Raw genomic sequence first — 25,827 nt, 5'->3', positions numbered from 1 at the left:
TCACCTCGGTAATACTGACAGCGGTCTACATTCCCCCCCAGGCGGATGTGGAGTGTGCTGTGAATACACTGTATGCCAACATCAGTGAACTTGAGACCAGGTATCCGGAGGCTTTGCTCATTACAGCCGGGGACTTTAACCAGGCCAACCTCAGAAAAGCACTGCCAAAGTTATACCAACATGTCTCCTGCTCCACTAGAGACCCGAATATACTTGACCACTGCTACACAGCAGTCAAGGATGCCTTCCGTTCTGTCCAACGACCTCACTTCGGAAAATGGGACCATTAGGCCGTACTCCTCCTCCCGGCTTACAAACAGAAACTGAAACGGGAGGTCACGGTGTCAAAAGTGGTGTCGTGTTGGACAGAGGAAACAGATGAGGTCCTCCGTGACTGCCTTGAATCGGTAGACTGGTTAGTATTCAAGGACTCGGCAGCTAACCTCGATGAGTATGCCTCAGCTGTCACGGACTTTATCTGGAAATGCACAGAGGACTGTGTGTCTTGCAAGACGATCCGGGTATTCCCTAACCGGAAACCTTGGATGAATTATGAGGTCCAGTCCCTTTTGAAGGCTAGAGCTGCGGCTTTTAGGTCCGGGGATACCAGTCGCTACATGGAATCCAGGCATGAACTCCGGAAAGCCATTAAGGACACCAAGAGGCAATATCGAGCCAAGTTGGAAGCCCAGGCTGACCAGAGGGTTGCCAGTAGACTATGGCAGGTTCTAAATGAGATCACTGGGCGCAAAGAAAAGGCTGGGAATATCAATAACTGTAGTGCTTCTCTTCCTGACGAACTTAACGTATTCTACGCAAGATTCCAACAGAAGAGGAGCGTCCCGCCCCCTCCGGATGAACCGGACCTGGAGGCACCAAGATTCATCATCACCAAGGAAGACGTTAGAAGAGCCTTCCTGAAGATAAATCCAAGGAAGGTGACGGGCCCAGGTGGCATCCCGGGATGGGTTCTCCAGGCCTGTGCAAGCGAGCTAGCTGGAGTGTTTGCTGACATCTTCAACTGCTCCCTGCTTCAGTCTAAGATCCCCTCATGTTTTAAGAAGGCAACGATAATCCCGGTGCTGAAGAAAAGCAAGGTGGCATGCCTGAATGACTATCGACCTGTGGCTCTGACAGCAATTGCTATGAAGTGCTTCGAGCGATTGGTTATGGCACACATCAACCATAACCTACCGGTCAACCTCGACACTTTGCAATTCGCCTACCGGAGCAACAGGTTAACAGCAGATGCCATCTCTCTTGCACTACATTCCTCCTTAGAACACCTGGAGAATAAAGACTCATATGTAAGGCTCCTTTTCATCGACTACAGCTCTTCCTTTAATACCATCATTCCAAATAAACTGATTCCTAAGCTCCGCTACCTGGGTCTTAGCACTCAGATCTGCAGCTGGATCTTCAACTTCCTCACAGACAGGACCCAGGCTGTAAAAATAGGGGGCCAGCTCTCCTCTACAATCACTCTGAGCACTGGTGCCCCACAAGGCTGTGTACTCAGCCCCCTGTTGTACTCACTGTACACCCATGATTGTGTAGCCAAGTTTCCATTGAACTCAATATATAAGTTTGCTGATGACACCACAATTGTAGGCCGTATCTTGGGTAATGATGAGTCTGAGTATGGAGAGGAAATTAAGAACCTGGTGGCATGGTGCGAAGACAATAACCTATCCCTCAACGTCAGCAAGACAAAGGAATTAGTTGTTGCCATCAGAAGGAGTAGCGGACCGCACGATCCCATCTACATCGGTGGTGTGCAGGTGGAACATGTCAAAAGCTTTAAGTTCCTCAGTGTGAGTATCACAAATAACCTGACTTGGTCTAACCAAGCAGTGTCCACTGCCAAGAAGGCCCACCAGCGCCTTTACTTCCTGAGAAAGCTGAAGAAATTTGGCCTGCCCCCTAAAACCCTCACTAATTTTTACAGATGTACCGTAGAAAGCATTCTTCTAGGGTGCATCACAACCTGGTATGGAAGCTGTCCTGTCCAAGACCGGAAGAAGCCGCAGAAGATCGTGAACATAGCCCAGCACATCACACAAACCAATCTTCCATCCTTGGACTCACTTTACACCACACGCTGTCGGAGCAGTGCTGCCAGGATAATCAAGGACACGACCCACCCAGCCAACACATTTTTTGTCCCACTTCCCTCCGGGAGAAGGTTCAGGAGCATGATAGATAGATAGATACTTTATTCATCCCCATGGGGAAATTCAACTTTTTTTCCAATGTCCCATACACTTGTTGTAGCAAAACTAATTACATCCAATACTTAACTCAGTAAAAAAATATGATATGCATCTAAATCACCATCTCAAAAAGCATTAATAGTAGCTTTTAAAAAGTTCTTAAGTCCTGGCGGTAGAATTGTAAAGCCTAATGGCATTGGGGAGTATTGACCTCTTCATCCTGTCTGAGGAGCATTGCATCGATAGTAACCTGTCACTGAAACTGCTTCTCTGTCTCTGGATGGTGCTATGTAGAGGATGTTCAGAGTTATCCATAATTGACCGTAGCCTACTCAGCGCCCTTCGCTCAGCTACCGATGTTAAACTCTCCAGTACTTTGCCCACGACAGAGCCCGCCTTCCTTACCAGCTTATTAAGACGTGAGGCGTCCCTCTTCTTAATGCTTCCTCCCCAACACGCCACCACAAAGGAGAGGGCGCTCTCCACAACTGACCTATAGAACATCTTCAGCATCTCACTACAGACATTGAATGACGCCAACCTTCTTAGGAGGTACATTCGACTCTGTGCCTTCCTGCAAAAGGCATCTGTGTTGGCAGTCCAGTCAAGCTTCTCGTCTAACTGTACTCCCAGATACTTGTAGGATGATGAAGATGTGTACGGCCAGATTTGGGAACAGCTTCTTTCCAACTGTGATAAGACTGCTGAACGGATCCTGACCCGGATCTGGGCCGTACCTTCTAAATATCCGGACTTGACTTGCACAACCGTACTTTCCCTTCTCTATTTTCTAATTATGATTTATATTTAAAATTTTTATTATATTTACTTTGATTTGTACTTCAGGGAGCACTAAGTGCAGAATCAAATATTGCTGTGATGATTGTACGCTCTAGTATCAATTGTTTGGTGACAGTAAAGTATTTATTCAAAATTGGTAACACTTTACACTACCAGTGACCGGGTTCAATTCCCACTGCTCTCTGTAAGGAGCTTGTGCATTCTCCCCATGACTATGTGGGTTTCCTCCCACAGTCCAAATACGTACTCGTGATTAGGCTGGGGTTGAATCAGGGGTTGCTGGAAGGGCCAGAGGGACCGACTCCTCACTGTATCTCAATAAATAAATAAAATGATAAATAGACAGACCATATCTCACTCCTTTGGGCCCTAACCTGTTCAGCTTGTCGAAGCTGTATCTCCAGTGCCCTTTGCATTTCCTCATGCTGTTGTTTCCTTCGCTGATTCTCCTCCTTTAGCAATGTTTCTGCCTGTCGCTGAGCCTGGAGTGGAGGATAAAAAAATGTTTCAGGATATTAGTTTCAATACATTAGAAAGGACAAATAGTAAACTCTTTAAAATGTATCAAAGCACAGTAATCGTTATATAATCTTTTATTTGATGACACTTAGTATGTCATGTATGTGGCGTGCAGCTTAATACGTTAATCAATTTGCAAGTGTCAGCAATGCATTCCTCCTTTGAGAGGAACAAGACAGTCAAGAGAGGGCTAGGGGAGGAAGAAAAGCATTCATATGAGCAGTGGCATAAAGTGTAACTACTCCCAGGCACGTCAGTGTCTTTAGACAAAAGGCTGCACATAGGACAAGATAACATTTTAAATGTTTGAATGGCACTTTGGGGTGAAAAGAAGCTTTCTGTTATTAAAACCATTTGGTGGAGTGTTCACAATTTGATTATTTCTTTTCTTATTTATAGTTCCAAATTGTTTTTAACTGAAAGGCAAGATCACACATCCTCCACCAATGGCTCCCGCAGATCTATTCAACAAAACTTTAGTACTTCCCCTTCAACTTTCCTCCCAACTTGTTGAATGTTTGTCTAGTGTAATAAAGCATGGATAATTTCCAGAGTCTCATTCAAATAGCTGTGCTTGTGAAGTCTGATATTGTCAGAAATCTACAATGGAAAAAGTTGGAATTCATCCCGTATCCATGCTTAAGCAATTCTTCTTCCAGAAACCCAGTCGCCACTAATGCCAGTTGGATAGAGGTCAGCTCATTCAGCAATCAAACTCGTTTCCTTCCTGCTCTGTGAGGCTCGTACACTCACAGCCAGCTGCTAACCCCAGTGCTGTTGTCTGTCTCACACACACACACACACACACACACACACACACACACACACACACACACACACACACACACACACACACACACACACACACACACACACACACACACACACACACTCACTCACTCACTCACTCACTCACTCACTCACTCACTCACTCACTCAAGCCTCCAAATCAGACCAAGAATTTCCAAGTCATTACAAATGGATCTTTGGAGTGCAGATAGGCACATAAACTGTACACAGATTTTTAAATATTCTTTTTGCTTTTGTTAATTTAAAGACTGGTTCATTAGATGCACTGACACAATGACCATGGATATAACTCCCTCTCCAACAGAATTCGCCTAAGCAGTGATTGTACGGTTTCAAGAGAAAATCTTAGCAGTAATGAAGTTCCATTGTACCAAGATACGGTATATTATTGATCAAATATCACACTTAAATTATTTATGGTACATTAGGCATTGTAACTGGCATGTCAACCTTGTCTAGAAATTGTAATTGCAAAGTAGTTTATGGGTTTCATTCTTGCCCCTCGTTGCAAAATTGTGTTCCCGTTGCTCTTTTCCATTACCTCCTTAAGTAATTCTAGTTCTTGCAGCTTTCTTTCCTTTTCCTCCTGAAGCTGTTTGAGTCGCTGCAGCTCTTCCTCTTTCGCTGCTCTTCGCTTTTCTCGAAGCTCTCTCTGATCACGTCTTTTCTGCTTTAAGTCCTTGTGTAACGACTTCTTTCCCTCTGCTTGTAGCCGTATAGCTGTCTGAATAGCTGAAAGCAGCAATCAAGATAAATGAGACCGCATACAGAAATACCCTTAAGTTTAACAACATCTTTCTACCTACCCAGACTTTCATCATTATTTTTCTGGAACATTAACCTCTTGGATAGTCCCTTTCTATCAATCCTTGCACCTGATGGTAAATCCACACTTATTTTGGTGGTCTATATCATCACTGGTGAGCAATAAGGAAGGATCTGGTTTAGAGCCAAGACAAACGCTGTTTTTACTTAATATTCACGCAGGCCCATTTGCTAACAACTAAAAGCGATGAAGGTTCAGAATCTTAGTTAATCTTCACCTGCTTCCTGATTTATCCCCAGGAGGTATTACTCATGGGTTTCCTTTGTGGTATTGCTGGGAGCAGAATCAATGTTTTGTGAGCTTAAATCCATAAAACCCATAAAAAAGCCAGAGTCTTTTTCCCAGGGTGGAAAAGGGACATAATTTTAAGATGATTGGAGGGAAGTATTGGAGATGTGAGAGTAAGTTTTTTTTATTTTTACATGGAACACCCTGCCAGGCAGATACATCAGGGTCATCTAAGAAACTCTTGGTTAGGCACATGGATGATGGGAAAATGGAGGGCTACGTGGAAGGGAAGGGTTAGATTGATCTTAGAGTAAGTTATAAGGTTGGTACAACAGTGTGGGCTGAAGGACCTGTACTCTGCTATGTAAAACAATGCAATGAAAACAGTAACTTGGCCAAATAGCCTCAGATGCTTCAAATCTGAGTGTACGTCTAGCATAAGACTCCAAAAGATTTTCAGATAAATGTCGGACTGTGAAGGTAGTTAATGTCAAATTTCTAGCTTTACCACAGTTCAAACTTGACTTCAGTAAAAACAAACAAGATTAACCTTTGCACGACAAGGTACACCCACAGAACAACACACACAAAAGGCACATCTTGCAGCATCTATGGAAGGGAATAATCAGTGGATGTTACACCAGGACTCAGATTTGTTTTACCTGTTGTCCATTCCTGTCGCTGTTTTGTGTCTGATGCACTCATCTCATAGGTTCTTGACGGGGTCTTCACACAGAACATGCATCTTTTGCCATCTCGGTCAGTTAGAACCTTCAAAGCAAATGACAAAAGTTTATTAATAAAATCTTATACCCTATATACAAGTATTTCAACATATTTCATAAAACTTGTGGCATGTTCTATGTTGGTTATCAGATTATTAGTTAATTGCATCTACCTCAACACAGCAGTTCCGGTCCAGTGGGATACAGCCCTTCTTTTCTTTCCGATCCTCACTCACAAAGTAGGAGAGAGTACTTGGCTTGAGAATAAACCACCGCTCTGTCCAATTGCGCCTCAACTGGCCTTTCTTCCACAAGTAGCCCTGACAATAAAATCAAAGCAAGTTGATTGTGACAATTCAGCTGTAACACTATCAGTCTACAGAATGTTGCTTGTGACTGGTTTACCAGAGGGAAAAAAACCCACCACTTTACAGCTCAAAGGATCTGATCCAAGCAGAATAGAAATAAGAAATGGTTTGCACATACAGTAATTTTTTAATAAAGATATTTACAGGTTTTTTTCTTTGCTGCAATATCATTCAAAGCAACAGAAGTTCCTATTGCCTCAATTCTTCTTCTAAGTCCTCCTTTATATCAAACGTTCTCTTGGTTACAATATTACACCTTTCACATTAGAATTCACACTGACTTCTTGTTGAATGGAACTGCTGATTGGAGAGCTGGGTGGAGATGTTTTTACTCCTACCTTATGAATGGTGAAACCTTTGAGCAGAAACGTGGGACTACTACAGATCCCATATCTCATTTTCCAACAAGCCAGCTTCTATTAGGAGGACTTGATACCCAGCTAGAAATTCACTTACAGGGCTGTTTTTCTCAGCAGTACATACTTTTTTTTAAAATCACCTGTTTTTGGAATGAAATACAATTGCGACTACTTCCTCGTTTACTCAGAACTCCGCAGAAATTCAGTGGCATTTATTTGGTCAAAAATTGCCCACATATTCAAGAGGTAATTTCCTTAACTGTCATGCACAGGATGACTTAATTCCCTGTGTGGACCCTTTTGGAACATTGCCTGGGAAATTATTTCATAATATTCTAACAAACGACTGCCAAAGGTCACTTCCAGAGCAAGTACAGTGCAGTTTCAAGGTGATTTCCTAGGTGAGATCATAGCCCAGCACTGGGTCCATGATATAAAAAAATAACTTAGTTTTATCTCAAAACATCTAGGCCCTAACCTTGATCACTGACCATCCTCCAAAGGCCCAGTCTTTAAGCTCACATTGTGGAGAATCTGCCCCCTCCCTACTCCTTCCTCAGACCAATAGCTTACGTAGCCACCACACCTCTACCCCAATCCTATTTCCAGTAAAGCCACTACCCACCTTCCTCTTTGACTGACCTCTGAACAGAGTCCCACCCTCACCATTCCCAAATCTCTAGAGATCGTGTTCCCTTGCTACAATAACCTGGGCTCAATCTCAGACCACCATCTCTCAACTAGCTCTTGATATCTAGCTACCAACACTACCTCCAGCCCTCTCCCCAAAACCTGACAAGGACTTCAACCTTGGTTCTCCTATGCTTAAGTACAGAATTTACATTTTTGAATCAAATTTTCACCAGATTGCTGGAATAAATGAACATGTTGCCCATATTATGCACAGATATTTATCTGAAGGCATTAGCTACATTGCACACAAGCAAACTACAATTTGAGACAAGCAAAAATTGTTTGGAGGAGGACTATGACAGGAATCAACAATTCTAATTGTTTTGAAAATACTTGCCTGTTTGAGCACATCCTCGATAATTTCTTGATAGACTTCTTCCACTGCCATTGTAACTGTTTCTCTTTCAATTCCTCTGGTAAACCTTCCGGAATTCACCCACTCCAAAAACACCCAGACTGATATTCCATTCTGATGAAAGCTCTCCTGGGAAAAGAAATCATCCAATTCCCCTGCATTCCATTCCACATTCATTTCTGTACAGATTTTCTTCAGCAGATATTCCACCTGCAAAAAGAATAATGCACTTCAGGTATACATTTGCAAATATTTCAATCCACTGTCCAGGTCTAAAAAGAATTGACACTTTTTAAATAAAGCTCGGGCACAGCATTAAAACAAAAGAAAAAGCCACCAATTTCATCATTTAAAATCAAAGCATTTCTTTTATGATCTAAATAATTCCGACATTCATATTTTTTCATTTATTCCGATAAGACCATAAGACATAGGAGCAGAATTAGGGCATTCAACCCATCAAGACTGCTATGCCTTTCCATTATAACTGATTTATTATCCCTCTTAACCCCATTCTCCTGCCATCTCCCCATAACTTTTGATACCCTTACTAATTAAGAGCCTATCAAACTCTGCTTTAAATATACCCAACGACCTGGTCTCCATAGCTGTCTGTGGCGAAGAATTCCTCAGATTCACCACCCTCTGGCTCAAGAAATTCCTGCTGAACTTCGTTCTAAGGGAGGAGGCTACACAGCATCCATGCCAGGAACACCAGACTCAAAGACAGATACAATCCCAATCAGTAAGGCTGATCAACATTCCCAACCTTCAACTCCACCACGACTTGATTATTTCCTGTCAGTCACCTTCTGTACAGCCTAGCATTACTTTATGGACATTAATTCAATAAGCTATCTTATGTAACACCAGTGAATCTGCAGATGCTGGAAATAAATAAAAACACAAAATGCTGGCAGAACTCAGCAGGCCAGACAGCATCTATGGGAGGAGGTAGTGACGACGTTTCGGGCCGAAACCCTTCATCAGGAGTGAAGTAACACGGGATGGTCAAGGGGGATAAGAAGTGGGGGGAGGGATGAAGTAGAGAGCTGGGAAGTGATAGGCTGAAGGGAAATGGGCTAGGGGAAGGTGGAGAATCATGGGAAATAAAAGAGAAAGAAAGGTAGGGCTGGGGGGAGATTATAGTGAGGGGGGAAAAGAGAGAGAAAGAGAACCAGACTAAAATTATAGATAGGGATGGGGTAAGGGGGGGGCAGGGGTATCAACAGAGGCCAGTGAGTTGAATGTTCATCCCGGCAGGTAGGAGGCTACCTAGGTGGGAGATAAGGTATTGCTCCATCGACCTGCGTGTGGCCTCATTTTGACGGTAGAGGAGGCTATGGACAGACATATCGGAGTGGGAGTGGTCTGTGGAATTGAAGTGTGTGGCCACAGGGAGATCCCGCCACTGCTGGAGGACTGAGTGCCGGTGTTTGGCGAAACGGTCTCCCAGTCTGCGGCGGGTTTCTCCAATGTATAAATGGCCACATCGGGAGCACCAGATACAGTATATCACCCCAGTTGACTCGCAGGTGAAGTGGTGCCTCACTTGAAAGGACTGCCTAGGATGGTGGTGAGGGAAGAAGTGTGGGGGCAGGTGTAGCACTTCCGTTTGCAGGAATAAATGCCTGGAGGGAGGTTGGTGGGGAGGACAAGGGAGTCGCGTAGGGAGCGATCCCTGTGGAAAGCTGAGAGTGGTGGGGGGGGGAGGGGAAGATGCGTCTGGTGATGGGATCCCATAGGAGATGGCGGAAGTTACGGAGGATTATACGTTGGAGCTATCTTGTGTGTTCACATTCATTACACTTTGTATTATTATTGTGTTCTTTTGTGCTGTGTCAGATCCAGAGTAACAATCATTTCATTCTCCTTTACACTTGTATACTGGAAATGATATTCTTGAACAACACACACACAATGATGAACTCAGCAGATCAGACAGCATTTATGAAACCTGCTGAGTTTCTCCAGCACTTGGTGGGCGTTGCTTTGGATTTCCAGCATCTCCAGAACTTCTGGTACAATCTGCATAGAATCTTCTATCCTGAGGCTATGCCCACTGGGTACAAATGCAGTGCATTTGCTTTAGATTAAAAACTAACTGAATAAAATCTTACTGCTGCTTTACAAGAATCAGTGAAATGCTATGTTACTCTATATTTTAAAAAATAAAACATCTCTAACTCTAGAATTAGAAATGTTACCTTCCTAATGTTTTGGAACAATATTTTTAAGAAACTCTGTTCTTAGGGACTGATGTAAATATTTCAATTCCATAATGTACCTTCACAGGATAACAATCTAACTGATTACAGTTTTGACAGTGCTCATTCACTGTTCCCTTACCTCTTCCCTCTTGCACATGAAACACTCAGGTTTGCTTGGCTGCGTAAGCCTAGGGAAGACAATCTCCGGCCCTGCCAAACGTGAGACTTAAGTGCAAGCCCGCCCGAAACCCCCGGTTTGTGTGGACACTGTGTAATTCGCTATCCTGTTACAAATTAATGCCATGAAATAACAGACAGTACATTGCAGATGATTAAAGGAATTATATTTATGAATCTTAACTAAAGAGTTAGTAAAGCACAACAAAAAGAAAAGGGCCCATTGTAATTAAACAGTCAAATGTGCACCAGTTGGATCTCATCTTGAACTCTCTGTCACTCACGCGCTGGGCCCTCTGTCAACATGAAAGCACACACCACCGTCCGAACGTCGTTCACAATCCATCTCGAACAGACGGGTCTCCCACCGGATCGCGTGCTACCACCACTTCTCCCCGGTGTCTTCTCTCTCCATCTCCTCTCAAACAACAGCTCCGAACTCAACCATACTGTCCCTCAGCAGAGAAACCTCCCCTTAATCCCACCATCCTCACTGGATGGCACACAGTTCTCCTCATCTCTTATCTTCAACAGTAACCCAAAGATAAGCTGAAAACAAGCAGCTCTCACAGAACAGCACAAAATGAAATACAGAAGTGTAACAGTAAAAAATATGAACCCAGGCATTACACTCTCCCCCAACAAATATCCTCATGACTTTCAAATAATTTATCATCCCATCAGTAATAACACAGTTTTCAAAGGAATTTCGTGATGCCAGAACCTCCAATCCATAGGTAAAGGGTCGTGACTTATCTCACCAGAGGGATAGCCATAGCACTCTGCTCCCCCAGTGCTACATAGGCCAGTCTCTCTGGGGGTCCCCTGATTCTTTGACACCTCCTTACCCCGTCATCTACTACTTCAGTTTCAGGCACTCCTTGGAATATTTCTGGTCTGTATGGTGATGTCACTCGTGCCTTCCTGCAACTCGGATCCCTCTGCCTCTTGGCTGAGCTCTGCTTTATCCCTTTTACGTTCTCACTGAAACCCAGTCTGTCCACAGATAGCCCCCCCAGTTTCACCTGTCTCAGCGTGAGAAGGGTTGGGAATCTTCCTCAGGCAGTGGGGAGTGAGCAAAAGGCAGCATGAACCCATTTCCTCATCGGCCGAGTCCGTATCCCATTCAGGGGTGGGGATGTCTACTCTTCCCTGCTGCTGGTCCGTCAGTCTCTCCATGTCGCCGCAGAGTCCTCTTACTCGATGTAGGGTCCAGATCGGGCTCTGGGTCAACACGCACCTCTTGTCCTAGAGGCAGAAGGTAGTACCAATGGAGAATCTTGACAGGCCCATTCCCATCCTCTGGTTTCACCTGGAAAACTGGTACATTTGGCATCTGACCCTCCACCGCATAGGGTGTGGCTGCCCAGTGGTCAGCCAACTTATGCTTCCCAGGTAGCCCAAATCCTTATGAGGACTCGGTCTCCTGGCACGAGTTGGGAGAACCGAACTCTTCAATCAAATTACCTCTTATTTCCTTGATCCTGCTTGTTAGCCAAGAACTCAACTATTTCATAAGCCTTTTTCAACTCCCTTCTCATATCAGACACATACTTCAGATACATCGTCTCTTCATCAGCCTCAGTCCTGAGTCTGTGGTAATACCCACTCCTCAAGTCCAGCACACTGAAACACGTTGCAGTATTCAGGCAGGCCAGCGTGTCCTTGATTCTTGGGACTGTACGTCCGCTCAGAGTCTGATAGCCCACACACTTCCGTACCTTCCCATTCTTCTTCCTGGCTGCTACTATTGGAGATGCACAAGGGCTTCTGAACTCGGTGACGATTCCAGTTTCCTTCAACTTCCGCAGATGCTGCCAAACATCCTCCACCTCTGTGGGTGCCAGTCACTGCGACCTTTCTCTGAAGAGGATGTCCTCGGTTACCTGGGCAGTGTGGTGAGTGCTCTTGGAACAACGCACATCAAACTCGTCAGTAGAAAAGACATCTTCCAGCTTCAACATGTTCTCTAGCAACCTCTTCTTCCAACCTCCAGGTACGGGGGAGACCCCAAACTTGAATGACCAGCCAGTCACCTTTCCTCTTTTCGGAGTAAGTTTCTCCCCAGCTTGTCTCGCAGGGACACTAGACATTACTGTCACCAGAAAGAGGTGCGCCATTGACATCCCCCGCCTGAGGGTGACCTCCCTCTCCAAGTGTTCCTGACACTCACTGCCACCTGTACAACCGATGGCTTCTGCAGTTCGGGCCTCACCAGGTAAGCGTGACTCCTCTCGTGCTCTTCCGGAGCATCCACCAAGAGGGCCTCGGCATCCTGGAAATTTGGAGTTTCCCATCACTCTTGCTACTTCCCCAGACCATCACACGACCAGCTTAGACTGGGTGAACCACACAGTCCCTCGTTTATGCTCATCACCCAGTCTAGTGCGGCCACGCAGTTCCGCAAAAGCAGCTCGGAACACAGGGTGAATGGACAATGTTCTCGGAAAGCTCTCTCCAACTTTCTCCTTGCAGGCTCCCGCTAGCCTCCTCACAATCGCAGTATTCATCCCCACGAGAATTGAAGCCTTGTCCCTCTCGACCGGGTTGGACAGACCAACACTAATGTATCAAGGACCTCAGCTACTCCCACATCTGCCCCCGAAAACTCCAGCTTCAATGACAGGTAACCATCGTATAGATAGTCACCTGTACTAAGACCCCAAATCTCTAGCGCACTGAGTGACACCAACGGTAAATAAGTCAAATAATTTTTGTAAAATGAATGGTACAGCAAATTAACCTGAGAACCGGTGTCAAGTATGGCTCTAGCATAAATACCCTCAATCTGTAGTGATACCCTGGGGCTTGGCCGCACTAAGCCTTCAGGAATAGGGTCATTTGCTTTAGGGTGGTCCTTGATTTATCACTGGGAATGTGTTCCCCCCCCCCCCCCCCGAGAATCCAGGCCGTTCCCTCACTGGGTCTCTCCACTTAGATACCCGGGGGGGGGGGGGGGGAGAGGGTGGGCTCACTCTCCAAGGGTTTTCCCGTCGTTCACATGCCTGCCTGAAATGCCCCTCTTCACCACAGTTATAGCAGACAATACTGGCCGCTCCCCTTCTCGTGGGACCCTGGCCACTAGTCTGTCCCTTAGGGGGTCCGCCTCCCTATCAGCTCTATCGTACGGGGGGGGGGGGGGGGGAGGCAGGCACACCCACTGATAAGAATTGGGATGTTTGGGACATCTCAGTCCTAAACTCTGCCATGAGCTCCTTCACCACTCCCCGGGGTGGGTTATCAGTGGTCACCTCAGCCAAGGAGACCACCACCGAGGACCTTACCCTGCAGATGAAGGCCTCCCACACCTCCACTGCATTCTCCTCCTCTCTTACTTCTCTGATTAGCTCGACAAACGAGGGAGGGGAGCACATCTTACAAGACATTCGGAGACCCCAAGCAATCAGGTCTGGAGCCTGATTGGCTAAAGTGGCCTTTAGCCACTTGGTCCATTCTTAACTGATTCCCCTCCGCCGTTTGAACTGATTCCCCTCGGCCGTTTGAACTGACTCACCTCGGCCGTTTGAACTGATCCCCCTCGGCCGTTTGAACTGATTCCCCTCGGCTGTTTGAACTGATTCACTTCAGCCGATTGAACGGACCCCCTCGGCCGTTTGAACTGATTCACTTCAGCCGATTGAACGGACCCCCTATACTGTATGCAACACAGCTGCCTCTCTAGCCAGAAAATGTAGGCAGGAAGCTTCTCCCTCTTCTCCTGAAACATGTTCTGAAACCCGATCGTAAGCTCCATTGGGCTTCCCGTCGTGCCAAGCACCTTTTCTAGCGCTTGCATGTAAGCCACAGAGATAGCAAAGGAGTTCTGTGTCTTAATGGATCTCACTATATCAGCAGCCGGCCCCTCAAACTTTCAACCAATTGCTGTCTTTTCCATGATCACAGCACTGCCCCTCATCCATCAACAGAGAAGTTTGCTCTGCCCAAGTCTTGTACTCCTTGTCCCCTTCAGAGGTGGACTTTGAACCTTGGCATTTTGCCATTTACCAGGGAGGCTCCCAACTCAGAATGGTCCAGGGAGGACCATTTACCAGGGAGGCTCCCGCTCCCAACTCAGAATGGTCAGCCCTCGCTGGGGGACTCATTAGACCCTCCACATCAGACCTCTCCTTCCCCACGCTCCGCAGAAACGAGAGTAATGTCTTTAAAGTCTCCACCCCCAGCTACGCAAAAATCGGCTTCCGATTCGGCACGCTCGCCTTCACTCCCTTCCTCCCCGGAAGTATGGACACCCCACACCCCCTTTCCCAGGGTCCCAATTGTACCAGGCAGTTCTACTGCAGCTACGTCAGTGCTAGCTTGAACTGGAACAAAGTCTTTGTCCAATCTCCACTCCACAACGGCTGCATCCATAACCGCGTATCGTAATCACTTTATGGAACAATAGTTTAACACAACCCACTGGATCAATGCTCAGGGTAATCACACAGCATCCATCGAAATCGATCCCAGATGATTCCCCCACAATGAAACACCCTGGTTTCCTTGGCTGCGTAAGTCTAGGGAAGACAATCTCCGGCTGTGCCAAACTTGTGAGATTGAGGCGCGATCCCACCCGAAACCCCCGGTTTGTGTGGACACTGTAATTCGCTATCCTGTTACAAATTAATGCCATGAAATAACAGAAGGTACACTGCAGATGATTAAAGGAATTATATTTATGAATCTTAACTAAAAGGCTAGTAAAGGATAACAAAAAGAAAAGGGCCCATTGTAATTAAACAGTCAAATGTGCACAAGTTGGAGCTCATCTTGAACTCCTCTGTCACTCATGTGCTGAGCCCTCAGTCAACTTGAACGCACACACCACCTTCCAAATTTCGTTCGCAGTCCATTTTGAACAAACGGGTCTCCCTCCGGACCGTATGCTACAACCGGTTCTCCCCGGTGTCTCTTTCTCCATCTCCTCTCAAGCAACAGCTCCAAGCCCAACCATAGTGTCCCTCAGCAGAGAAACCTCCCCTTAAACTGACCATCCTCACTGGATGGCACACAGTTCTCCTCATCTCTTATCTTCAACAGTAACCCAAAGATAAGATGAAAACAAGCAGCTCTCACAGAACTGCACAAAATGAAATACAGAACAGTGTAACAGTAAAAAATATGAACCAGGGCATTACACACACTTAGAAAATCTTTCATTTTACGGTGCAGCACTTAAAGGAAAGATAAGCTTTCAATATGTCAATAACTTGTGCATAAGTATTTATTTGAGATATTTGGAGGTAAAGAGATTAAGTAAAACAGAGTGTAGCGATTTTCATTAGGATATTGGATCTGAACCACAAGAGAGTAAATTGCCATTGTCCTTTCTTTCCCCCCACATAGGAATCTCAGGACTAAAACAGGTAGTTCAATCCAACTGATGTATACATTCTGCATGAGCCCCCTTCCCCCTTGCTTAGTAAACATCCTACTTACTCAATTCTTCTATCAGCTAGACTGAATATATTAAAAGGAGGCATATCCACCACATTTGGGAAAAGCAGAATGATAGTATGAAGCAACTTATAGCAATGTGTGGATTTAATTATCTTGTTTTCTGGAGAATGAATGCCTTGATTACCAAAAGAGAACGAAAGGAGATAATAGATCTTGAAAGCAATGCCAGAGTGTTGGACTGACCTTGTGATCTGTTTAAAAAACAAATTAGAACCTTTAGGACTTTAGATCCTCATGAAAAGTCAGAAATGTGAGCTTCACCATTTATTAGCACTACAGACATACATCAAAGGTGATTCAGAGAAATCAAGCTATTACTAAGAATCATTTCAAGATTAGTGATGTCTAAACTTCCCAAAATATGAAAGCCAAAACAAGCATCTTTAAAAGCATGAGAAAATCTGCAGACGCTGGAAATCCAAGCAACACACACAGAATGCTGGAAAGGAGTAAACAATCAATGTTTCGGGCCAAAACCCTTCAGCAGAGTCTTTAGCCAGCTCTTCATAATACTTGCACTCAACTCAACCCACCAAGCTAGACCTGATGTTCAATTAACAAATGCTGACAAGTCTCAAGATTTTAATTCAAAAATAAACTTTATTCATTAAAATTTACACAAAATAGAAAACAGGGCATGGTTTTCGTAACATAGATAGTGTTATCATGTTAGTAAATTCTACGTCTAAAGCACCAATGCCACTCACATGACCTCTTAGAACAACATGCCAGTCAAGAGCTTACGGACCCAGTCTCAAACTCCAATGGCAGCAGGACCTTCCTTGTATTGTTGTCTTCCTCTACAAAGCTTTTGTGGAGATGGCAAACTTCAGACGGGCTCACCTCAATATGGGATCTTTGCATTCTTCACTGGATCTTTCCCAAGCTGCAGTCCACAAAGAATTACGATCAGCTCGTCATTGCAGCTGTCTCAAGGGGCAGCGTGTATTGGGAGTGAGACCATGGGGGGGGGGGGGGGGTCTCCTCTCATTGTAGGCCAAGCGAGGTTTTGGTGTTTGTTGGCGAGTTCTGGTAATAAGGCAAGCTACAAGTACAAGATGCTTTCCTGTAAAACAGCTTTCAAATCCAGAGATGGGAAATGAGATCAACGAGGTGATCTTATGCGACCATAGCAGCATCATAAAGGAATGATGTAAAGACAAAGAGCAATTTACAGCACGAGGCCTCAGCGTTACAAGCCTACCGCTGGACATGCATTGAACTGGAAACCATGCTCCTTATATGTATTGCTCCTGCTTTTAAGAAGAGCTAGTGTCAGGAGTCAGGCAGCAAAAAAAAACTGAAAATGCTTCAAATGTTCAGACCGTGATGAGGATCTGCCGGAGTAGCTGTGTGTTTCCCACCTCTTCTGCTTTTATTTTATATGATTGTAGTCACGCCATCTTCATTAGGAGATACACCTGAGCACTTGCTATCACCATCATACACAAGAAAAATAAAGAGCAAATACAATTACCCATGTGCTAAGCAACTCCAGCATTTTCCCTTTTTACCTTACATTTATAGAACTTGTTTTGCAACTTCAGGACATTCCAAATCTCATTACAGTCAATTAAATACGTCAGGACAGCATGTTCACAAAGAGCAATGTTAAATTGATGTGAACCAGTTACACAACTACAAATTATAACATAGTGTCTTTTTTATCTACCTAGAGGGCCAAGAACTTCATTGAACATCTCATCCAAAATATCCAAAGAGGGCAGCACTTAGTCAAGACTGAAGCTTTCAACCTAGACTGTGTGCTGAAGTCACAGGAAATTTTAATTCTGAATAAGCAATAAGCTGATCTTTTGATGAATTTTGGTTCCACTGCAGAGCATGAAGTGGGAAGGATGTCTATTCGATTACATGACAGTAGGGATAATTAAGGAAATAATAGTCCAGTGCGCCTCATGTCAGTGGTAGGGAAGCTAGTGGAGAGGATTCTTAGGGATAAGGTTTACATTTGGAAGAACGGATGTTCAGCATAGACTACAAACTTGAAACAAGAGAAAATCTGCGGATCCCAGAAATCCAAGCAACACACACAAAATGCTGGAGGAACTCAGCAGGCCAGACAGTGTCTATGGTCAGAGCAACACACACAAACTGCTGGAGGATCTCAGCAGGCCAGACAGTGTCTAGGGAAAAGAGTACAGTTCATGTTTCAGGCCGAGACCCTTCAGCAGGACCCCTACAAATTTGACGGAGCCTTTAAAGGAGGTGAAGATGACAGCTGGTGAGAGGTAAGGCAGTGGATGTTACCTATCTGGACTTCAGTGAGGCATTTGGCAAGGTCCTTACGATAGGCTGATCCACAAGATCTGGAGTGTGACCTGATAGATTGGATTGACTATGGAAGAGGGTTGTGGTGGAAGTGTGTTACCCTAACAGGTAGTCTATGACCAGTGAGGCTCCACAGGGGTCGGTACCAGGATCTCTGGGACAAAAATATATATGGGCTGATTGTAGAACACAAAAAATGGATGCTGTCTTCCTGAGGCATCACCTTTTGAAGATTTCCTCCCCGCCATCACGGACATCTTCAAAAGGCAATGTCTGAAGCAGGTGGCATCCAACATTAAGGACTCTCCCCATCCAGGACATGCTCTCTTCCCATTACTATCATCGCGGAGGTGTTACAGGAGCCTGAAGATACACATTCAATGTTTTAGCTTATTCCCCTCCACCATCAGATTTTCCCTTCACCAACAGTCTATGTACCCATGAACACTACCCTACTAGTTTGCTCCCTTTATGCTCTATTTATTCATTTTTTATTTCTTGTTGTAATAGAGTATTCTTTCATTGTACTTCTGCCATAAAAAACACAAATTTCACAACATTTTGTATGTCAGTGATAATAAATCTGAGACAGGGTTTAAACCAGGCGAATCTGAGGGATTGAACTTCGGGAGATGAAATTGAAAGGGAAGATATACAATTGATAGCAGGAGCCTTAACAGTATTGATGAACAGAGGGATATCGGCTGTCCAAGTCTGCAGCTCCCTGAAAACTGCCTTGGCAGTGGATGAGGTGGTAAAGGCAGCGTAAAGTTTGCCTTCATTAAGTCAGGATATTGAATACAAGCGTCAGGAAGTGATGTTGCAGCTTTATAAGTTCAGTTAAGCCACATTTGGAGTATACCATGCTGTTGTAGTTACCTCATAACAGGAAGGATGTGGATCAATGTAGAGGGAACAAAAGAGGTGCTGCCTCAGTTAAAGAGTACAAGGTACAAGAAGTTGGACAAACTTGGCTTATCTTCTTGGAGGCTGAGGGGAGTCCTGATAGAAGTTATGAGAGGCAATAGATAGGTTAGATAGTCAGACATTTTACCCAGTCTCAGAGATGTGCCATACTAGGGGGCATAGCTTTAAAGTGAGAGGGGGAAGTAAATTTATGATCAAAGTACATACTGTATACATCACTATGAACAGCGCAACACTGAGAGCCATTTTCTTGCGGGCATATGCAATAAATCCAAAATAGAATAATAACTAATAGAATGAATTAAAGACCAGACCAACTTGGACGCTCAATGAGTGTGCAAAAGATAACAACCCAAGCAAATACAATAAAAAAAATAGGCAATAAATATCGTGCACATGAGATGAAGAGTCCTTAAAGTGAGTCCAAAGGTTGTGGGAACAGTTCAGTGACAGGGCAAGTGAAGTTGAGTGAAGTTATCTTCTTTGGTTCGATGGTCGAGGGGTAATAACTGTTCCTGAACCTGGTGGTGTGGGTCTTGAGGCTCCTGTACCTCCTTCCTGATGGTTGAAGGGTAATAACTGTTCCTGAACCTGGTGGTGTGGGTCTTGAGGCTCCTGTACCTTTTTCCTGATGGTTGAAGGGTAATAACTGTTCCTGAACCTGGTGGTGTGGGTCTTGAGGCTCCTGTACCTTTTTCCTGATGGTTGAAGGGTAATAACTGTTCCTGAACCTGGTGGTGTGGGTCTTGAGGCTCCTGTACCTTTTTCCTGATGGTTGAAGGGTAATAACTGTTCCTGAACCTGGTAGTATGGGTCTTGAGGCTCCTGTACCTCCTTCCTGATGACAGCAACAAGAAGAGAGCACGGCCTGGTGGCAGGGTCCTTGATGAAAAATGCTGCTTTCCTGTGACAACCCTTCATATAGATATGCTGTATGGTGGGGAGGACTCTAGCCCTGAAGGACTGGGCTGCATCTACTACGTTTTGTAGGCTTTGCTGTTCAAGCGCATTGGAGTTTCCATACCAGACTGTGACGCCGCCAGTCAATATACTCTCCACCACCCATCTTGTGAAAGCTTGTGAAAGTTTTAGATGTCATGCCAAATCTTCACAAACTCCTAAGGAAGTAGAGGCACTGCCATGCTTTCTTCATAATTGCAGTTCCTCCAAAATGATAACACCGAGAAATTTAAAGTTGATGGCCCGCTCCACCTCCGATCCTCTGATGAGGACTGGCTTGTGGGCCTCCGGTTTCCTCCTCCCGAAGTCCATCAGCAACTCTTTAGTCTTGTTGGCATTGACTAAGAGGTCATTGCTGTAGCAACATTCAGCCAGATTTTCAATCTCCTGATACAAGTTGATTTGTCACTACCTTTGATTCAGCCTGGGACAGTGGTGTCCTCAGTAAACTTGAATATGGCATTGGGGCTGCGCATAGCTACATAGTCAGAAGTGTAAAGCGAGTAGAGCAGGGGGCTAAGCACAGATTTGTGATGCACCTTTGCTGATGGACATTACGGAGGAGATGCAGTTACCAATCTTAACTGACTGGGATCGGTCTGCAGGTGAGGAAATCGAGGATGCAACTGCAAAAGAAAATATCGAGGCCAAGGTTTTGAAGTTTATTGATTAGTTTTGAGGGATGATGGCATTGAATGCCGAACTGTAGCTGATGAAAAGCATCCCGATGTACGCATCTTTGCTGTCCAGATGTTCCAGGGTTGAATGAAGAGGCAATAAGATGGTATTTGCTCTGCACCTGTTGACCTGGTAGGCAAATTGAAGCAGATCCAAGTTGCTTCGAGCAGGAGTTGATATGTTTCATCGCCACCCTCTCAAAACACTTCATCACCGTGGATACAAGTGCCATTGATCAATTGAGGCAGGTTACCACGATCCTCTTTGGCACCAGTACAAGTGAAATTTGCTTGAAGCAGGTGAGTACCTCAGACTGCCAATAGGAGAGGTTAAAGATCTCTGCGACACTCCAGCCAGTTGATCAGTCTTTCGTACCCGGCCAGGTACCCCATCTGTGCCAGATGATTTTCATGAGTTCCCTTTCGGAAGGCTGCTCGCGTGTTGACCTCAGAGACTGAAATCACAGGATCATCGGGGGCTGGTTCCTCAATGTTTTGATGGTCAAAGCTCATCTGGAAGTGAAGCCCTGTTGTCGCCTATGTTGCTTGATTTTACTTTACAAGAGGTGAATGCATTCACCACAACTGATCTGCCACAACTCTCAAGCATCCTTCGTTGATTTAAGTTTAGGCCAGAATTGTCACTTTGCCCGTGAGATAGCTTTCCAGAGATGTAACCTGGTCCTCTTACAGCTTGCTTGGTCACCAGACATGAATGCCTCTGACCTAGCCCTCAGCAGACTGCAGATCTCGTGGTTCATCCAGGGCTTCCGGTCGGGGAAGACTCGGAATGATTTTGTGGGGATAACTGTTTTGTCCACAACTGTTTTAATGAAGTCTGTTAGAACCATGGTGTATTCATTCAGATCCACTGATGAGTCCTTGAAAACCAGCCCAGTCCACTGACTCAAAGTAACCCTGTAGTCACTCCTCTGTCTCCCGTGACCACCTCTTTATTGTCTGGAACTTTGCCCTTCAGCCTCACCCTGTATGCAGGTAGGACAGTCAAGTGATCAGATGTACAGAAATGCGGTCTGGGCATGGAACGGTAGGCATTCCCCATCTTAGTAAAGCAGTGATTTAGTGCATTGGGACTTCTGGTGCTACAGGTTATATGGTGATGGTAATTGCGGCAGGGTTTTCTTCAAACAAGCCTGGTTAAAAGTCCCCACTATGATTTGAAATGAGTTGGGATGGACTGTTTCTTGTTTGGAGATGGCCTCATGCAGTATCTCAAGCGCTTGATTATAGTCGGCCACTGGTGGTATGTAAACTGCAGTCAGGATTATGGAGGAGAGCTCCCCAGGTAAATAAAGCAGACACAAAAGTGGCAATTACGAGACATTTAGAAAAGATACATGAACATGCAAAGAAAGGGGGGGGGAATATGGATCACGTTCAGGCAGATATGATTAGTTTAACTGGGCATTATGTTTGGCACAGATAGCATGTTGCTGTGCTGTACTGTGCCAGTGTTCTATTATAGACAATATAGGATTACTCAATATCTGAAATGATGTTTCAACAAGTATTCTAGAAGCTCAGCATGCCTAGAGATAATTTAGTATAGGGCTGAAGGAGATTCTGGAAGATGTACTACTTGCATTCTGCACAACACATAAATAAGAATCTGGTGCAACTCCGAAGGTACACTGCACCCTTACCCATGCAAACGTGAAACCTGAATGTCTAGATGCCACATAGATGCTGAGGATTCTAGTTGACAAACTGAGACACATTGCCTTTGAACTAAATAAACCAAAAGGGAATTCACTCTTTTGACACACCCCGGTTATACTAATTTCTGCTGCATGCCTTTGACCTATTTAATTCTTCCATTGTCTCATCGTAGGTGGTGTTGTTCGATTACTGACCACAACAGTGCTGCCCAAGTACCAAGAATACCACAGAATTTATTTTAAAAATCCACAAGATCAGGTTAACTGATCCATGTTTCAAAGCTCTAAGGGTATTGACATAATCCTTCTGGAGCTGTTGGAATCATGCAACCCAATGGAGTTATGTAAAATATTTCCTTGTATCAAATAATCGGGCAATAGGCTGAGGGCTGTAAATGGAATCATCGACACTGGAAATATGACATAGTGAACTTCAACATCTTGGCAATGATGAGGGACACAGGAATCCAATTAACGTAACTACTTCAGCCATTGTAATCATTTTGTAAGCCAGATAAACTTTCCCTCTTGTTAGGATATGAAAATATTGACACCAAACTTATGGGCAGGGCCACTAACATGTCACGGGACACGCGGTATGAGGAGACTTTGCCAAATAAGAAAGGTGCTTGAATGCCTTTCTGTATGCATAGATACAATGTCTAGGAGATAACAGAACTGAGCAACAGGGGGCAAGAAACCTCCAAATATTTTCACATTCACTGTGAGGAGAGTGATAGAAAAAGATTGTGGGTAAAGGTTAGAATCCTTAAGTGGGAGGGTGAGCAGCCAGAGGTTGTGGTCAATATTGGTGTCAACGACATTGGTAGAAAGAGGGATGAGGTTCTGCAAAGTGAGTTCAGGGAGTTTTGTGCTAAGTTAAAGGCATTGGCCTCCAGGTTTGTGATCTCAGGATTGCTACCCATGCCTCGTGTTAGTGAGGCCAGAAACAGGACGATCATACAGTTTAACACGTGGCTAAAGAGCTGATGTAGGAGGGAGGGTATAAAATTTTCGGATCATTGGGCTTTTTCCTAGGGAAGGTGGGATCTATACAGAGGAGATGGTTTGCAACTAAACTGGAGGAGGACTACTATCCAAGCGGGAAGGTTCACTAGTACTGCACGTGGGGGGTTGGCGGGGGTTAAACTAGAGTTGCAGGAACCAGAGTCCAGGACAGATAGAAGAGTGGTTACTGAGACATGTTGTTAAGACCTCAGACAAAAGGGGAAGCAAAAGATTGAGCATGGTGGAACTAAAGTTCTGGGCTGCAATGGAAGTATTGCAGCAAAGGCAGATGAGCTCAGGGTATGTGTCAACACATGAAATTGTGAATTTGTAGCCTTTAGTGGGACTCTGTTGTAGGAGGGGCAGGACTGGCAGCTCAATATTCTGGGGTTCTGTTGCTTTAGATGTGACAGAGCAGGAGGGATTAAAGGAGGAGTGGCAGTGTTACTAGCCAGGGAGAATGTCATGGCACTGCTCAGTCAGGACAGACTGGAGAACTCGCCCAGTCAGGCTTTATGGGTGGAACTGAGGAATAAGCAGTGTATGACCACGTTAGTGGGGCTGTATTACAGACCGCCCATTAATCTACAGGATTCAGAGGGGGAAAAAATTGTAGAGAGACCACAGACTTTGTAAGAAACACAAGGGTGTTATAGTAGGTGATTTTAACTTTCCACATACTGACTGGGACTCCCATACTGTCAAAGGACTAGATGGGATAGAGTTTGTCAAATGTGTTCAGGAAAGTTTCCTTAATCAGTACATAGAAGTCCCAATGAGACAGTAGGCCTGTTAGGGAATGAGACAGGGCAGGTGACAGAAGTTTGTGTAGGGGAACACTTTGCATCGAGTGATCATAATGCCATTGTTTTAAAGGCAATTTACAAAAGGTTAGGTCTGGTGGGCAGGTTGAGATTCTAAACTGGACAAAGGCCGATGTTCACAGTATCAGAAAGGATCTGGCAACTGTGCCTTGGGACAGACTGTTTTCTGACAAAAGTGAGAGACCTTCAAAAGTGAAATTTTGAGAGGACAAAGCTTGTGTGTGCCCGTCAGAATAAGAGACAAGGATAACAGGTTTAGAGAACCTTGGTTTTCAAGAGATATTGAGGAGCTGTTTAAGAAAAAAACAGAGGTGCATAGCAGGAATAGATAGTTAGGATTTCCTCACTTGTAGACTCCAGTTAGTTTGGACTAGCAACAACTTCTCTTCCATGACTTGCATCAACACAGGAGCACCACAGGGCTGTGTGTGTAGCCCCCTGCTTTACACCTATGACTGTGTGGCTAAGCACAGCTCCAATGCCATGTTCAAGTTGGCTGATGACACCATTGTTGTGGGCCAATCAAAGGTGGTGATGAATCAGCGTACACAGAATCAGGTTTATCATCACCGGCATGTGACATGAAACTTGTTAACTTAGCAGCAGCAGTTCAGTACAATACATAATCTAACAGAGAGAAAAAAATAATAAATACAATAAAAATTTAGCCTCTCACTCAATGTCAGCAAGAGGAAGAAGCTGATTATAGACGTCAAGAGAGGGAAACCAGGGGTCCATAAGCCATTCCTCATCAGATGATCAGACATGGAGAGAGTTATCAACTTTAAATTTCTGAGTGTTACTATTTCAGAGGACCTGTCCCGGACCCAGCACGCAAGTGCAATTGTGAAGCAAGCACGGCAGTGCCTCTACTTCCTTAGGAGTCTGCATGACATCTAAAACTTTGTCAAAGTTCTACAGATGCATAGTGAGGAGTGCATTCACTGGCTGCATCACAGCCTGGTATGGAAACACCAATGCCCTTGAATGGAAAGTCCTACAAATAAAGTGGATTCAGCCCAGTCCATCACGCCCCCTCCCAACCACTGAGCACATCTACATGAAACACTGCTATTGGAAAGCAGCATCCATCATCAGAGATCCTCGCCAACCAGGTTATGCCCTCTTCTCGTTGCACCATCAGGTGGAAGGTACAAGAGCCTCAGGACTCACACCGCCAGGTTCAGGAACAGTTACTACCCCTCAACCATCAGGCTCTTGAATAGAAGGGGTAACTGCACTCACTTGCCCATCCTTGAAAGGTTCCTACAACCAAGGATCTCACTTTTAGGACTCTTTGTCTCATGTTCTCATAATTTATTGTTATTTATTTATGCTTGCATTTGCAGTTTGTTGTCCTGTGCAATCTGGTTGATCTTTCATTGATCCTGTTATATAGTTACTATTCTATATATTTCTTGAGTGTGCCCGCAGGAAATTAATCTCAGGGTGACATATATGTACTTCGATAATAAAATTTACTTTGAACAAATCCCTAGGGCCTGACAAGGTGTTCTCTTGGACCCTGAGGGAGGCAAGTGCAGAAATTTCAGGGGCGCTAGCAGAGATATTTAAATTATCTTCAGTGACAAGGGAGCAGCGGAGGTTTGGACGATAGCTAGTGTTGTTCCGCTCTTTAAGAACACTAAGAATAAGCCAGGAAATTATAGGCCGGTGAGCCTGACATCAGTAGTGGGAAAGTTACTGGAAGGTTTTCCA

General features: G+C 44.7%; 1 protein-coding gene across 2 annotated transcripts in view; it reads right to left on the bottom strand.

The window, feature by feature from the left end:
• Nucleotides 1-25,827, bottom strand: part of LOC140717109 (differentially expressed in FDCP 6 homolog) — a 167,015-nt gene that overhangs the window by 20,588 nt on the left and 120,600 nt on the right. For both annotated transcript variants that reach the window (XM_073030339.1, XM_073030341.1), the window contains exons 4-8: nt 7,880-8,107; nt 6,296-6,442; nt 6,060-6,168; nt 4,885-5,075; nt 3,389-3,496 (exon numbers count right to left, since the gene is read on the bottom strand). In XM_073030339.1, the coding sequence (XP_072886440.1) occupies nt 3,389-3,496; nt 4,885-5,075; nt 6,060-6,168; nt 6,296-6,442; nt 7,880-8,107 (783 nt within the window). The remainder of the gene's footprint in view (nt 1-3,388; nt 3,497-4,884; nt 5,076-6,059; nt 6,169-6,295; nt 6,443-7,879; nt 8,108-25,827) is intronic.

Source organism: Hemitrygon akajei, chromosome 27 (genome assembly GCF_048418815.1).
Source record: "Hemitrygon akajei chromosome 27, sHemAka1.3, whole genome shotgun sequence".
NCBI classification, from domain to species: Eukaryota; Metazoa; Chordata; class Chondrichthyes; order Myliobatiformes; family Dasyatidae; genus Hemitrygon; species Hemitrygon akajei.
The sequence above is the reverse complement of the archived record's forward strand: the minus strand, read 5'-3'. Positions and strand labels throughout refer to the sequence as shown.